The 18,092-nt window shown below is 37.0% G+C and overlaps 1 protein-coding gene across 2 annotated transcripts in view; it reads right to left on the bottom strand.

Moving 5' to 3' along the window:
- Nucleotides 1-18,092, bottom strand: part of STRN (striatin, calmodulin binding protein) — a 111,322-nt gene that overhangs the window by 52,418 nt on the left and 40,812 nt on the right. For both annotated transcript variants that reach the window (XM_010838612.1, XM_010838613.1), the window contains exons 3-4: nt 11,580-11,653; nt 2,450-2,528 (exon numbers count right to left, since the gene is read on the bottom strand). In XM_010838612.1, the coding sequence (XP_010836914.1) occupies nt 2,450-2,528; nt 11,580-11,653 (153 nt within the window). The remainder of the gene's footprint in view (nt 1-2,449; nt 2,529-11,579; nt 11,654-18,092) is intronic.

Raw genomic sequence — 18,092 nt, 5'->3', positions numbered from 1 at the left:
CTTTTGAATATGCTATCTAGGTTGGTCATAACTTTCCTTCCAAGGAGTAAGCATCTTTTAATTTCATGGCTGCAATCACCATCTGCAGTGATTCTGGAGCCCAAAAAAATAAAGTCTGACACTGTTTCCCCATCTATTTCCCATGAAGTGATGGGACCAGATGCCATGATCTTCATTTTCTGAATGGTGAGCTTTAAGCCAACTTTTTCACTCTCCTCTTTCACTTTCATCAAGAGGCTTTGTAGTTCCTCTTCACTTTCTGCCATAAGGGTGGTGTCATCTGCATATCTGAAGTTATTGATATTTCTCCCGGCAATCTTGATTCCAGCTTGTGCTTCTTCCAGCCCAGCGTTTCTCATGGTGTACTCTGCATATAAGTTAAATAAGCAGGATGACAATATACAGCCTTGATGTACTCCTTTTCCTATTTGGAACCAGTCTGTTGTTCCATGTCCAGTTCTAACTGTTGCTTCCTGACCTGCATATAGGTTTCTCAAGAGGCAGGTCAGGCGGTCTGGTATTCCCATCTCTTTCAGAATTTTCCACTAATATTTAGGTTGGTGCAAAAGTAATTGTGGTTTTGCACTGTTGAACTTTGCCATTTGATACAGAAATACATTCTTAAATAAATGTGGCTATGTTATACATCATTTTAATGTGCATTTCTCACTTTATGTTTTTTTGCTTTAATGACTTGGTACTTCCTGCTTATTTTATATGTATTTTAGACTATGGAAATGATGTTAGACAAAAAGCAAATTCAAGCAATTTTTTAAAGTTCAAAATGGGTTGTAAAGCAGCAGAGACAACTCACAACATCAACAATGCATTTGTCCCAGGACTGCTAACAAATGTACAGTGCAGTGGTGGTTCAAGAAGTTTTGCAAAGGAGAGGAGAGCCTTGAAGATGAGGAGCACAGTGGCCGGCCATCAGAAGTTAACAACAACCAACTGAGAGCAACATCAAAGCTGATCCTCTTACAACTACAGGAAAAGCTGCCAAAGAACTCAACGTCAACCATTCTATGGTCATTTGGCATTTGAAGCAAATTGGAAAGGTGAAAAAGCTTGATAAATGGGTGCCTCAGAACAGAAAAAGAAAAATAAATTGTCATTTTGAAGTGTCATCATCTCTTATTCTAGGAAACAACAACAAACCATTGCTTGATCGGATTGTGATCTGCAATGAAAAGTGGATTTTATAGGACAACTGGCCATATTCATCTGACCTCTCGCCAACCAACTACCACTTCTTCAAGCAACTCAACAACTTTTTGCAGGGGAAATGCTTCCTCAACCAGAAAGAGACAGAAAATGCTTTCTAAGAGTTCATCAAATCTCGAGGCATGGACTTTTACCCTACAAGAATAAACAATCTTGTTTTTCATTGGTAAAAATGTGTTGATGTTAATGGTTCCTATTTTTATTAATAGAGATATGTTTGAGTCTAGTTATAATGATTTAAAATTCATGATCTGAGATCACAATTAGGCCCGCATGAACCTAATAAAATGTCACCTCTGAGAGGCAGGTGAGTCTTTTAAAAATACTTCTTGGATTGCCATCATAACCACTGTCATTAAAAAAAAAAAAAGACAAAATCAGCACTTTAAGAACACTTATTTATTTATAAAAGGAAAACACACAAACCACTTTTAAGACCAAAGTGAAAGCCCACTTATTAAATACTAATGAAGTCTCATTTTCTTCTAACTTTGAGGAGATTAAAAAAAATAGAGGTAAGGAGAAACTTTACTATCCTCTCCCCATTATCAAAAGAATGACTGGCATGCAATCCACTTTGGAAACAACAGGTTTAGACTATTCACAAGCAAACCCAAAAGAATAAACCAGGTAGCAAATCTCATTTTACTGAGACACAAATCAAAATACCAATTTCAAATATAACATGCAAGGGTTAGGCACTGAGCTGATGAGTGGGTCTAGCCCCACTGCTTGACATCTGAATCTCAACCCAGCTCTGGTCCCTCTTTATACTCTCAAATTCACATTTTATAGGAGTGACTATATGTTAGCATAATATATACAAATTTGGGGAATCCAGTAAGTTCTTCCATCTATTTAAAATAAAGGTTAAAAACATAACTTAAAGATATCATGAGTAGACTCATATTAAAGCATATGTATATTCATGTAAAAAAAGTGCAAAGAAAAAAGTAACTTTAAGGGTACAGAATTCTTCAGACCATACATTTAAGCATATAATAAATTAGAAGCTCTAAACTGTACTTTTTGATAAAGCTAATCTATGGATAGATAAAGCTAATCTACGGATTATTTGCTATGGAAAGCAAATCTATTCTTGATAATCCGAGTTAATAGTTATTGAAAAATAAATTCCTCCATAGGGGAAAACGTGTTTAAAATGAAAAAGGATTCGTAATTCAATGAAGTTTTTTCATAGCAGATACTTTCATGAGATACTTACTGTCTGAGTAGTTGCCGACCTTGCTTCCACATTAACTGGCTGTTTTGTTGTGGCTGTACCTCTGTTTCATTACCTTCATCTGGAAAACATTAAAACATAAAAAAACTGATGTAATATACATTAGAGGACAATTCAACTCATTAGAAATATCCAATAAAAATTTATAAGATTAAGAACACTTCACTGTAAAGGATGTTTTGAGTGCATGCTGTGCTCAGTCATTCCAACTCTTTCCAATCCCATGAACTGTAGCCTGCCAGACTCCTCTGTCCATGCAGTTTTCCAGGTACGTTTTAGGACAATTTAAGTTTTAATTTCTATGTGCATGTGTGCTAAGTTGCTTCAGTCATGTCTGACTCTCTGCACCGCAGACTGCCAGGCTCCTTTGTCCATGAGATTCTCCAGGCAAGAATACTGGAGTCAACTGCCATGCCCTCCTCTAGGGATCTTCCTGACCCAGGGATTGAACCTGTGTGTCTTATGTCTCCTGCACTGGCAGGTGGGTTTTTTTTTTTTTAATACCACTGGTGCCTGTGAAACCCCTTAATTTCTATAAGGAAACTCTAAAATAAATTCATTATTGCTACTAAATTTCCCTGAGAGTTTCAGAACTAAAAATAAGGGCCTTTCCCCTAATTTTTAGGTAACCTGAGAATTTTCCTCTAGGACAAATGAAGTCACACAAAAATTAAATAAAAGTATTATGAAGCACCACATCAGAATGAGAACTAAATGCCCAGGAATGACTGTTTACAAGGAAGGGGGGAAAAAAAGCCTGTCTGGTAAAGAACAGATAGATAAAACCAAACCAAACCTATTTCCTTCACTAGTTATTAAATGAAAACCTCAAGCATTCTTTTCTTAAGACATTCTTCAGATGGAAACTTCCTAGGTCCCAGAGAGCTTAAAATTCATCATATGGTAGAAGCCAAATCTTCCAAGAAGAAGATAAAATAAAAAGAGCTTTCTCCTTGGTAAGTCTGGAATAAAGAATTTCCAAACTACAGGATAGCTCAACTTTAAAAACATAAAAAAAAGTTCACACCCTCCATTAGCCCTTGATTAAACTATAAGAAACTGTGGTCTTCATAGGATTTTTATTCAAGTGGAGCTATAAGAGAGATTGGGGAATTTTCTTTTATGATACTTGATATAAAACATTTAATGTGTTCCAGATGCTGTGCTAAAAACATATACACTATTCTTTTAATCTTTACAACCTCCAAAGACAGGTATTATTACTATCCCCATTTTAAAGATGAGAGAGATGTTTTGCAGATTAATTGTAAGGTTTCTAAGTTAAAAATACAGCTGTGAGTATTGAAATCATGACTGCGTGACTCCAGAGCTCACATGTTTTTCTCCATATGCTCTCATTACAATGGGAAGAGATTAGAGAAACATGTAAATGAAAATAAGAATTAGATCTTGCATTTTCATTATTCTCTTAAAATAACCAGACCAAGTTCTGTGACATACCAGAGAGAGAGCAGGAAAGGGGGGGGGGGGGTGGGGGGGGGGTGGGGGAGGGCGGGCAGGTGTGTGGGGTGGAGATTAACTCACAAAGGAAGATTACTTTGGGATGACTTCAAAGAACATTTACTTGAAAAAGAAAAAAGGAAAGAAAAACAATGTCTAAATAGTAAGGAAAAATAATACATTGTTTCCACTGACTGACACATTCAGGAACTGTGTGTATAACATAATATGTTCTTCCACTTCTTAGGTCAAGTGAGTAGCCTGTACTTGCCAAGTAAGAATATCTATACTGACATTTCAAAAGACCAAAAATTTCAGATGTGAAAGAACTTTTGAGATCATCTAATTTCCCATCAAAATATGCCTAAATCCTTTCTATACCATCCTCAGATACACTCAACTGCCTTTGTCTACTTTGGTAGCTAGAAAGGTGAATTTTACTGTAAATAAATTATACCTTAATAAAAAATAAAGCCAAATCAAATAAGAATGCATCCTTACCCTCTTTTAAAAACTGTATTCTTGTATTGCAATAAAATCTGATCCGTGAGTGGTCATTTTATAATATATTAAAATATCAAACCACCATGTTGTATACCTGAGACTAATATAATTATACTTTAAAGAAAAAAAGAAAGGACTAACTTGTCTCAGTTAACCCAGCTCTGTGACAAAAACAGTAAGGTTATGAACTGCTCATTATTATATCATTCCACACTGGATCATGACTAGGCTCCAGATGACTGCAAGGGAATAAATGAAACCTTATATATATAATCACCAGTATATAATATAACCAGTCACAACAATCAGTAAGAATGAAGACTGTCAAAGACCTACAGAGCTTGAAGAGTCCTTATCTCCTTGGCAATGGATTTGAGGAAACTGCTTACCTTAGTTCTTTTATTAGATTAATGTATGAATTAATGATCTAAGACCATGTCTGTGATCAAGACCTTAACCAAACAAACATAAGACAGGCTCTTTACTCAACATTACCAAATCTATTTTCCATTGACGCAGAGAAATAATCAATGGTATAGCTGTCTATACAGCAGTAAGTTTCAACACCTGCAAATAATTATAAAGACAGAAATACTGATTTTGAATAAATTTCTCAGAAGTGAATTTTCCTTTCTCTGTTTTTTAAAAAAACCTGACTCTCTGGGTCACATGTGGACTTGATTTTCCCAACACTTCCTTATCCAGGCTAAACATTTAGTTCTCTCAATGGTTAGTAAGTACTCATCAACTATCAGATTCATTCTTACCTTATCATGTAAAAAAAAGTGACATTATATAAAAGTGAGGATTTTAAAGTGGGTAGGATTTCAATTTCTGGGTAATATTAAAAGTATTTGACTGGCATTTCAAGTTGGAGTAACAAGGACCCAAGTTACCCTCCTGCCTGAAGCAACTATAAAACAAAATAGAGATACGATGGTTAAGACACTGAACATCAGACAATGAAGGATAGCAATTCTGAGAAAAAGGAAGCAAACAGGTGAGCCCTATGATTGTTCCAGTTTATTGCCCTGACAGTTTCCTGATCATAGCATAAGGAGGAGAAACCAAAAGAAAAATGAAGATATAATGGCTGAGAAGTTCCAAATTTCATGAAAACTATAAACCCATAGATCCAAGAAACCCAACAAATCCCAAGCACAAGAAATACTGGGGAGAGGAGAGGAGGTAACTATACCAAGGCACATTATGATAAAATCGCTTAAAACAAATAAGAAAGAGATAAATCTTAAAAGCAGATAGAGAAAAAGGTCACATATAGAGAGGAGAAGGGGGCGGCAGAGGATGGATGGTTGGACGGCATCACCAACTCAATGGACATGGGTTTGAGCAAACTTTGGGCAACAGTGAGGACAGGGAAACCTGGCGTGCTGCAGTCCATGGGGTTGCAAAGAGTCAGACACGACTGAGGGACTGAATAACAACAAATACACAGAGAAATGTATGGATGACAGAAGATACCACGTCAGAAACGATAAAAGCAACAACATAAAGACTTTCAGACACACAAAAGCTGAAAGAAGGCATTATCAGCAGCACATGTGTTAAAGTCCTCAAGACCGAAGGAAAATGATATTGGAAGATACGGATGCACACAAAGGAAAGATAGGCACTGGATATCTATGCTTTTTACGTTATTTAAATCTCTTTGAAAGAGAATTACTGAAACAAAAATAATAATGTAGGGTCAACCTGGGTCAACCCAGGGATTGAACCCATATCTCCTGCATTGGCAAGTGGATTCTTTACACTGAGCCACCTGGGAAGCCAGTGAAAGGTCTGAACATCTCAGTTAGAAGGCAGAATTTGTTACTTTGGATAAAGACATTCTATTTTAAATAAGTATATGGCTTTTAATATTAAGCAGAAGAAACTGACGTATGAAAAATAAATAGATTTTAACATAACGTAAGTTATGAAATAGAAACGGTAAGGGTTTGCAAGTGGAACAAAATAGAAAAAAAAAGGAAACTAATTTTTGTGAAGAATATTTCAGAAAACATCTGGATTGTCAATTTTAGGAAAATACAATAAATGGATAAAATAATGAAGAAGGAAAAATCCCTGCTTCTTTTCTTTAATTTGGATACCCCACCTTCTATACCTTCTCCTAGTCACTGTCCTTATCACTTAATTTACAAACCCCTTGGTAATGCTCTAAGTTAGGCTCACATGCTTCCTCTGCAACCAAACTTTTACATCATCTTGAGTGAAGTTAATATTCATGTGGGTGGTTCACTTCAGCTTCTGCACAACCACCACCCTCTCTTAGCTGTCATGCCTTAGACCTTGTCATTATGAAGAACTGTCACTGATGCAAACTCACTTTCTGAGCATATCCTTCAGGCTCAATACTTCCAATTCACTAGGCACTTTGACTTTAGGTGGAACCTTAGATCAGGGGTCAGCAAACATTAGCCTGCAGATCAAACCCAGCCTGTTTGGGCTTCCCTGGTGGCTCAGATGATAAAGCATCTGTCTACAGTGCGGGAGACCAGGGTTCAATCCCTGGGTTGGGAAGATCCCCTGGAGAAGGAAATGGCAACCCACTCCAGTACTCTTGCCTGGAAAATCGCATGGATGGAGGAGCCTGGTAGGCTATAGTCCATGGGGTTGCAAAGAGTTGGACATGACTGAGCTACTTCACTTTCACTTTTCAAACCCAGCCTGCCACACTTATTCATTTATGTGTTGTGGCTGCTTTCAAGTTACAACAGCCGAGCTGAGTAGTTGCAACAGGGAACAAATGGCCTACATATTACTATCTGGTCCTTTACAAAAGAGTTTGCTGACCTGCCCTAGATTGTAGCCTATCCACTTGCTTTGATCCATTAGCTTCCTTCTGTCTTCACTTTCTTTCCTTGCCAGTCTTAGTTCAGGGTCTATCAATTCAATCATTCTTTTGATAATGTCTCCAATTTTCTTGTCCCTTTATCTCTCCCTGAATCCAGCTGTTCACTATTTTCATTCTATTATCTTTTACCTAGGCTCCAATTGTACAAAGCAGCACTTCTATATAAACTCTGATTATACAACTCAATTGAACCCTTAACTTTTCTCAATCCTACTATTCCTTAGTAAGTTTGTCCTCCTGTTCATTATTATTTTAAACCTTCTCTACTTTTCTTAAACCTCTAATGCATTTTTTTTTTTTTAACACAAAGCTTTTTTGAGTTTTATTTTTTTCCCCGGGTTGGAGATTCATCTTCTAACATGCATGCATCTCAAAACAGTAACAGGGTCTCGAATTGTTCCGAGCAGACATTAGACAAGCACAGGGGTTTGAAAATTCCTATTTAAAAAAATGGAAATTGCAGTGGGAAATTGAGAAGTCACACACGTGGTCGGGTGGTAGTTTATCCTGCTCCCCCAAAAGCTGAATCTAAACTTCACATTTTTTTACTACAAGGACCTGACCTGATGCTTGGGTGTGCTGAGTGGCACCAGGCCTTACCCCCAAAGGCTGTTGGTTCCCACTTCCTCCCAAAATGGCTCTGAGCAAGAAGGGACTCCTCTGGAAGTTCCTCCCCCAGCCTCCAAAGGATCGCCAGGGACAGCCAGGTCTCCTCTTCCCTTTGGAGACACTTTTCGTAAGTGTCACATTTCAGAAGGCCAGGGCTGTGTCACAGAGCCCCTGGAGATGGCTGGTAGATTTGGGGGCAGTTTGAATGTTTTCCCTTTGATTCCTTTGCTCAGGTTGGAGCCCCCTCCCCACATTTCTGCCAGAAAGATGTGGGGTCCCTGGAACTGGGGGAGCCACAGGTCTAAGGCCAGAGCCTTTTAAGGGTGGTTTTAAACACACTGTCCCTTCTGGCCCCTAACATTTGAGTAGCTCAAATGCTGGGGATTGCTGAAATCTTCTCTTCAACTTGATAAAAAGACAATTAGAGGAGGGTGGGATTGGCTACTGAGAAAAGTCCTGGGTCTTTGGTCTACCTCTCGGGGCAGACCCTGGCAGACTGTGAAGAGGGGAAAGAAGGGCAGGAGCATGTAGTCCCAAGCCCTGAGCACTACCAGGGAACCTGTGTGAGGCCTAAACAGGCAAGAGGAACGCAAGGAGGAAGAGGGAGCAGGGAGGATAAGCTGCCTGTAGTGGGGACCTACGGAGTGCCACTTAGCCACGCAGGTAATCCTGTCTCATACATACAGCTATTATGTTAAATACCCACCACTAGACCAAAACCCAAACCTGTAGACCCATCACCTAACTTCCTACATTCTCTCTTGGTAACAATAAAAGGCATGCACGCTTCTCCTGCTATTCTTCAGCTATGATCAGAATTTCTATTATTTCTTCAGATACCTTCATATTTTAAGTATCGCTATTCTCTCTCCCTTTGATTAGTTCCTCCTCTAAGAAACATATCACTTACACACACACACACACACTCTGTCTCTTCATTGACCCCACTGGTCCCTTCAGCCATTTCCGCTTATACCTTGCCTTCACCTCCACAACCTCAGCTTCCTAAAAGTTTACCACACTTAGCCTTCACTTTCCACATACAGTCTCCATTTCTGCCCTCAACTCTCTCCCAAAGCTGTTCACAATAAAGTTTCCAGTGACCTGTGTGTCACTAAATCCCAGAGATACTCTTCAGACCCCAAGGCATTAATCTATAATACTGAAGGATCCTTCCTTCCAGAAATCCTCTCTTCTCTTGATTTCCACTCTCCTGATTTTCCAAATCCTAGTAAAATAATCCTCAGCAGTTTCCTTTTCAAGTTTCTATTGTTCTACCAGTTTTCTAAATGCCACCATTCCTCAAGGCTCCATTCAGGTCCTCTTCTTACTCTGCCTAAGATCCCTGGCTGAGCTCTTCCACCCCACTGGTGTTGAGTGTAATTTAGTACTGCTTATGCTCTGAAATCTACATATTGCTGCTGCTGCTGCTGCTAAGTCGCGTCAGTCGTGTCCGACTCTGTGCAACCCCAGAGACGGCAGCCCACCAGGCTCTGCCTTCCCTGGGGATTCTCCAGGCAAGAACACTGGAGTGGGTTGCCATTTCCTTCTCCAATGCATGAAAGTGAAAAGTGAAAGTGAAGTCGCTCAGTCGTGTCCGACTCTTCGCAATCCCATGGACTGCAGCCTACCAGGCACCTCTGTCCATAGGATTTTCCAGGCAAGGGTACTGGAGTGGGTTGCCATTGCCTTCTCCGAATCTACATATTAAACCCCTATATTTGGCTGAAGCTCCAGACTCACCTGTCCAACTGTATACCAGCTATTTTCATTTGATGGCCTAACAAATAAATCCAAACGTGCACCCAGCATCTTCCAAACACAGTTTTGGTCTAGTTGTTTATACTAGAAGTGTGGAAGTCATCTTTGCATCTCCCTTTTTTAAAAAAACCCTCCATCTAAACAAGAACTAATATCCTGCAGATTTTACTTCCTAAGTATTTCCTGAACACAATCACTTCTCTTCAACTCCATTGTTGGTACATTTGTCAAGGTAACCTTCCTCATTTGCCCAGGAGGTTGTAAAGTCCTCTAACCAGTCTCCCCATCTCCATTTTTCTCCTCTCTAACCCATCTTTCCAGTAGTCATGTACGGATGTGAGAGCTGGACCATAAAGAAGGCTGAGCACTGAAGAATTGATGCCTTTCAACTGTGGTGCTGGAGAAGACTGTTGAGAGTCCCTTGGACTGCAAGATCCAACTAGTCCATCCTAAAGGAGATCAGTCCTGAATATTCATTGAAAGGACTGATGCTGAAGCTGAAACTCCAACACTCTGGCCACCTGATGTGAAGAACTGACTCACTGGAAAAGACCCTGATACTGGGAAAGACTGAAGGCAGGAGGAGAAGGGGATGACAGAAGATGAGATGGTTGCATGGCATCACCAACGCAATGGACATGAGTTTGTGCTGCGGTCCATGGGGTTGCAAAGAGTCGGACACGACTGAACTTAACTGAACCCATCTTTCCTTACTGCTGACAGCATGATCTGAGAGAAAATCTGATCACCAAAAAATAACAACAAAAAAATGTCAGTGATCAACTGGTATTGCTCTAAATCTCAAGGATTCAATATTCAGCTGTGGAAACATGTTAATAACATTACTACATTAAAGTGAACTACAAAATTGGCAGTGCATTAGGAATTATTCTGTTCCTTCAGATACTGTCAAACATAGAAATAGTGTGGTCAAATGGGGAGAATTTGAGTTTTGGAGTCAGAAGATTATATTCCCATTCAGATCCATATTCCCATTAATAGCCGTGTAACCCCTGGGGAAATTTCTGCACTTCTCTGAGTTTAAATTTCATACAAGTAAAATGAAAATAATATTACTTTTATTGAATAATTACATTAAGAATTAAAGTTAATGTATATAAAGCCCAGCATGTGATAGTTATATCAGACGTTTGATCCAGGAATTTAACCTGACATCATGTCAGAAACATACTCATCTGAAACGTGGTGATGGCTTTTCAACAATTTTTCTTGCTTTCCCCTAACACCTACTAACATATTAGTCAATTATATTCCTTAATATCTTTACAAGTACTACTGTTTTATTATTTGATGGGGTGATGAGGAAGACAGGAGAAAGAAAAAGGAAGAAATAACACAAAAAGATAATAAATGCTTCAGCTGTTACAAACACTGTCCTGGTTACAGAATGTCCCATGGGTAAAAAAGTTCAAAACAATTTTGCACCTGAAATTGAGAGATTAGACTTAAAGGATGAGTAATTCTCTTGTACTGAAAGAAGAAATCTCTTACCTCCACGGCTTATACTCTTTCTCTCAGGATTTCAAGGGCATGGTGTACTTTGTATTACACATCTCAAAGTTCCCATTAAAATTGTGGGGACCCAGCAAGACACAGTTATGTTGGTGCATGTTACCCCATGAATTCTGATCCTTCCAGTAAGTGCAGAACATAAGCAGAAAATGGGGAACTGCAAGAAAGGGGACGAGGGGAAAGGAAGGAAGGTGGTGGAAAATGATCTAAATGACACTAAGAGATTAGTGCCCAAAGATATGCAGGTCAGAAAAAATAACTAATATGCAAATAATTAGAAATTAACTTGCAGTTATAAATACTGTTGCTACAAAATACTGGATATTAATTTCTTTTTAATTACTTAAACTTCCTTGAAAATTAGCTTACCAGAATCATAGCTTGGAGGCTTCATATCTCCCTGATTCAATTCTGTCCCATATTTCAACTTGTGGTATTTGGCTCTAACAAAGAAATAAGAAAATACAAACCATCTTAAAACACAGTTAAATGAACCTTAAGATATGTAATAGGAGTAGTTATCAGTATGCAGTAGTCCTGACTAACTTTTAACTGTTCAAAGCCTTCCACAGTATCAAAGTCTTAATGTAAAAGTGCTTTCCATTATCATTTTGCTGTTACACCATCAAGTTCTGTTACAACAAAAAAGTAATAACACTGAGAATGATAAATCTTGTTTCTATAATTATGAATGAACCCTGTAACATTCTAGTTTCTGCAGTATTCAGATTTTCTTGAGGACTGCCAGAGTACAATTCTATCAAAAGCAATAGATAAGTTTGGATTGTGAAATAAACTTGAAAAAGACTAATCTTTCTCAAAATTGAGCTTTTTTATCTTTAAGAAAAAAAAGGTCACCCATAATACTCTGCATTGTCAGGCAATTATGCTTTGCTAAGTATGCATTAGAGTGAACAATCCAAAAGGGGGAGGAGGAATCAGCTTGAATTATCAGTGTTGAATAAGACATTCTCGAAGAAATAAACATATTTTTTAACAGTCAAGGTATCTTCTGCCTTTTTAAGATGAAGTCAGGAAGAACTGTGAACAGGAATATTTTCTCTTAAAAGTTAACTAGATGTTATCATCTCTGATTCATGTGATTTAACCATCTCAGATTAAACCATCTAAGATGAGAAAAATAATCCAAATAAGGTACAAAATTAAAAGGTAAACTAAAAATGAACCATACTTAAGGTTGTATATTTTTACTTGCTTGCTTCCCCCAAATATTGAGGCTATTATAATATTCAATATAATAAGACTGGGATAAAAGCAACAACAATAATAATTTGAAAAAACAAATAATAAAGAAGGAATAAGGGCTTCCCATGTGTTGCTAATAGTAAAGAACATGCCTGCCAATGCAGGAGAGATAACAGACGTGGGTTTGATCCCTGGGTCAAGAAGATCCCCTGAAGGAGGGCATGACAACCCATTTCTAGTATCCTTGCCTGGAGAATCCTATGGACAGAGGAGACTGGTAGGCTACAGTCCATAAGGTCGCAGAGAGTTGGAAGAGACTTAGCACACACAATGGAACAGAGTTAGCATGCACTCATGCACGTAAGGGCAACCAAAGAGCCAAATTTGTAAGTTATTTTTTTCTTTATAAAATAACTGAAAAAAAAAAAAAGACTAACTGAGCAGTTAGTTTAAAATTTTTATATTTCAAGAAAAGGATAAATAAAATGAAAATAATTTGCTCAAATGTGTAAAATATTGGAATTCTTCATCCTATTTTGAATTAATTATTTTTCAGTCATAGCAGGAAAAAAATGAAAATTTTATACAGAGGGGAATGTTAAGAAAATCTCTGAAAATTACAGATAACTGATGTTCTATTTCTTAAGGTAGGTGGTGGGTAATTAGTATTTTTTTATATTAATCTTTATATGTTTTGTATATTAAAAGTTTTGTGATAATATATACCCACTAAAAAGAAAAAAGAACATCTTTGTGTACAAATATGGGATTGAGCTTTAGACTTAAGTAAAAAAAAAAAAAATAAGGCACATAATACTGTATGTGTGTATGTGTGTGCATACATTTCTGTGTGTTTTATATGTGTGTGTTATGGTTTTTAAATGTAATGGTCAATCTTTAGATTTTTCAGACATGTACTTCATCTACCATAAGATGAAGTAACAATACCTCCTATTAGTCAAAATAGCAATTAAAAGTAATTGGCCTGAAGACAGAATAAAAGCAGTAATGAAGTTTTATGGAGTTAACTTACATATTTTTGTTCTATATATATATTTATATACACACAGATACATATATAAACACATATGAAAAAAAATTTCAAACCCAAAATGCTGCAGTATAGTGCATCCTAGTGGTCTTGGGAAAAACTACAACAGAGTTTACAAAAAAAGGAATAGAAAATATTCTATACAATGTATATAACAAAACACTATGAATAACATTTCCAAAAAAATTAGATAAAGACAAAATAAAGAACTGCTGTGTTTGCTACAAGCCATGTTCCCATAAATCAGGGTCTCCTTACTGAATTGTTCAATTCACTGAAAAACAATTTACTCACAGAACTCAATTTAGTAACATTTCTTTTGAAGTCAATATGCTAAAATACCTTTCCACTTATATCATTTCCCATTGTTTTAACCCTTCATCTCACTGTCAACAATTTTCTTGTTCCCTAATCTTTTTCTATCTATATCTGACTCCATGTTAAACAGTAAATCTCATGCCTAAGAACTCTACATTTGATACATAGCTACGCCTCCCAACTGCCCTTTACTGGATAAAACTGCATGAAAATCATATAATTACAATATATTAAACATATTAATGACATCCCATTATGGTTTTGTTTCAAAGTCAATTATTACATATGATATGCTTGGAATATAACACAGCATTCCAACCACCCTTCAAATGTTGACAAAAATAATTTGATTAAATCCAACAAACTGTTATTAAATTATTATGACAGATACTGCACTTACTGGCTGCTGGGAATAATGTGCAGCTTATAGTTGCTTAAGGGTAGAGGTAAGGAGATGAAGAAGAGACAGAAATGTAAATAAATAACACTGTGGATAAGAACTATGAGTTATACCAAATGTTACACAAATTCAGATAAGGGATTATCTAATTCTGTCAAAGGTCCTGACAGCAGTCAAGGACAGCTATCAAAAAGAAACCTCAAAACCTGCAATCAGTTTTACAATCAGACAAATGGATTGCTGAAGAAGGTATTTTGGTCAGAAGGAACATCTTAAGAGTGGGGGAGGGGTGTGGAAAAGCACAGTGTGTGTGCGTGTGTGTGTGCATATGTACAGGACTAGAAAGAGGCCTGGATGTAAACGGCTTTACTAAGAATTCTGAAATTAGCTAGATATTTTTATGCAAGGATATAACATTTGTGATTTAGAAAATGAATCCTGTGGATGTGGAAAATAAAGATTAGAATGAGAAAATGTATTAGAGGCAAGGATGATAGCTGGGTTTTTACATTGGAGCAGACACAAGAGATGCGGAGCAAATGGAAGAAATGTTTTAGAATTATATTTTATATAGTGCTTGAGATTCTTCAGTATAGAACTTCCTGAAAAAACCTGAGGTTATACCCCATGTGTTCTTGGAAAATTATATGTAATTTTTTCATTTTGTAAATTTTATCACCCTTTCAGGAATGCTCTGTTAAACCCACACTAGGTGAGTAATCTTTCTGTAATGTTAAAGATTCAGTTTTACTTAACTGTGGACCTTTTTAAGTGGGACTAGTTAGAAAATCTATAACCAGCAACTCAAAACCATGATCCTTACTTGGGTTTTTACAGGTTAAATGACAAGATGCCTAGAATTTGCTCTAAAATAGATTTCAGATAAGGCAAGACCGACAAAAATGTTAACTGTTGAGGCTTGGAGGTGTATATAAAGGATATTAGTCTCTGTATGTCTGCGTTTCAAATTTTCCGCAGTTAAAAAAAAAAAACCAAAAACTGGCTTAAGGCATTAGAAAAAATAATTTTAAAATGAAAAGAACTGAAATGCTTTATAGCTCTAATTTTTTTTAAAAAATTACTAGGCATTATAAAAATAATTTCACAGTGAAGAGAACTTAAATGTTTAAGAGCTCTAATTCACAAAGCATTTTTTTAATTCCTTAATTTATTACACACTTCAGTGGTGCCATACATTAGGAGATTATTCCCAATGTAATGGCACAAAGTTCCATGAACTTCAAAAGATATGAAATCAGGGATACTTTTCCAGGAGAATCCCTTTAAATTAAAAAACAAAGAACAATCTTCCCTAGACTCAGCCACTAGCTGTTTATCTTTTATGTTCTCCAAAGTCAAACTACTTGAAAGAATAAACAACTCTATCTGTCTCCACTCTATCCATCCTTCTCACCTCTCAATCCCCTGTGATCTGGTTTATGTTCCTGCTACTTCACTAACGCTGTTCTGGCAAGGATACCAACAAGCACCTAAGTGGCAAGTCCAGAACTATTTTCAGTATACAGCTTGTGATTTGTTTGGCATCTGCAACTGTCAAACTCCCACCTTCTCTAGCTTGCTTCCCAGTCACGGCTTTCTCCTTCCTTCCCCACTACTCTTTGGTTAGAGCTTCTTTCTCTGTCTTTTCCTCAAACCACTCCTGCAACTGGCTCCTGCCTCTTCTTGTTCCACGCTAGTTCTGTTTGTTTCAAAGTTCTTATAATTTTACCCACAGTATTGATGATTCCCAAGTACACATCTCTATTCATGAATCCTCTTCTATATCTGCTTTACTACCCTTTTTATTTCTAACTCACTTTATAATTTTCAAACTTCTCTCTCAAGCCAGAAACCTGGAAATCATTCTTGAATTATCTTTCTTCGTCATCCCCAATACCAAGTCACCTCCAAATTTTATGGATTCTTTCTAGTTAGAATGTTTCATAGGGAATTCCTTGGTGATTAGTGGTTAGGATTGGGCTTTTACTGCCAGGGGCCCAGGTTCGACCCCTGATCAGGGAACTAAGATTCTGCAAACCACATACTGCAGCCAAAAAATATAATATTAGAAGTAAAAAATAAAATGTTTCATAGTTGATGACTCCTCTATTCCAGCAGTTAATATATCATTTCTCATCCTAAACTATTACAATTTTCCAGCCTCTATTAACAGATCTTTTCAGTTCATCCCCCAAACTAAGGTCAGAGCGATTTTCTAAAATCTATTTAACACTATTCTATGCTTAAACCTTTCAACAGTACAACAAATAAATGCAATATATATTACTAGACTAGACCCTGGACCAGGAAAAAAAAAATACTACAAAGATTATTACTGGCACATTTGGTAGGAAAAAAATGCTATAAAGATCATCACTGGATTGCTTCTGGGCCTCTAAGATCAAGTAAGGTCATCACTGAAATATATGAATATGGGCTATATTACATAACAGAACTATGTTAACACTAAATTTCCTTAATAATGAACTATATTTATTTAAGGGAAAGTCCTTGTTCTTAGAAGATACTCTCTTAAGTATTTAGGGACAAAGGGGCATAAGTCTGCAAACAAGTAGCAAACGACTCTGGGGGAGGGGCGGGGGAGGTGGGGGAAGGCCATGAGTATACAGAGAGAACATGATCCAAGTACATACAGCAAAATGTTCTCAACTGGTGAAATCTGGGTACAGTACACAGTTTGTTCAACTTCAATTAGTTTGAGATTATTTTAGAATAAAATATTTTTTAAAAATTTCCAATGTAAGACAGGAGTTTGAACTCCTTAGTTAGGTTCTTCATGATCGGGCTTTTGCCCACCTCTACCATTACAGCTTATAAATTACAACTGATACCCCTACCTTCCATACACAGTAATCGCAAATTTCTAAACATACCATACTGCTTTGTCTCATGTCAAATATACCATCTCCACGTCCTGAACCTTGGCAAACAGCTTATTTTTTATGATGCTGTTCATGTCTCACCTCCTCTAATTACACCCTCCTTTCTACTTCCACAGACTGCAGATCCAAATAACCACTCCCTTCTTTGTACCCTGGGTACCACTGTACCCTGTGCTGACTTCTCCCATAGCATCTCACTTACTGCACTGCACTTTTGTGATTTATGACTCTGCTTCCTGCTACTCTAAGCTGTGAAGGACAAGAACTGTGACTTGCTTGTTCCCAATTCCAGCACAGTACTTAAATTGGATGGATAGATTAATGAATATGTTATTAAGAAGGGAAACACACACACATGCACACACATACATACCATATCCATGTCCTTGGTTAGTTTAGTATTTGTATATTTTAATTTTTCTGACTTATAAGATAGTATAATGTACTGGTAGAGTACAAGCTTCAGAAGCAGACAAACCAGAGGGATCTGAATCATAGCTCTACTGTAACTCTGTAACTCTAAGTTATTTAGTTTTTAAGCCTCAAGGTCTAATACATAGTAGTTAATAAGTAGTTATTATTAATGTTATTATGCTCTCTTTGATTATGCCTATCATTTAGATTGCTTAAAATCTCAGATATTCCCAAATTACACACTTTTAAAAGTGTTCTCCGCCCACCTCCCCAAAACAGCTTTCAATCAACCTCTCAAGGAATGAAAAGAACCACCAATTTTTCACTAAGAGGTCAATCTGTTTTCAGTCTCTTGTGCCATTTAAAATCCCACATGAAGGTAAACACAACTAATAAAGCTTTATCTCTCTTGATATTCATAAATATCATCTGCTAAATGTTATTTTATGGTAGTTTTTCAAACAAGCCATTCATCAATTTCAAAAAAAATGAAAAGGCCATGTGATCAAAAACAAAGCAAAATACAGAATTTCAATATCACCTTTCAAGTACTCAGTAATCTAAAACAAAGAACTGTCTCATGCTGCTGA

The sequence above is a fragment of the Bison bison genome, unplaced genomic scaffold (genome assembly GCF_000754665.1).
Source record: "Bison bison bison isolate TAMUID 2011002044 unplaced genomic scaffold, Bison_UMD1.0 scf7180017864100, whole genome shotgun sequence".
Taxonomy (NCBI): domain Eukaryota; kingdom Metazoa; phylum Chordata; class Mammalia; order Artiodactyla; family Bovidae; genus Bison; species Bison bison.
This window is presented reverse-complemented; position numbering and strand designations above follow the sequence as displayed.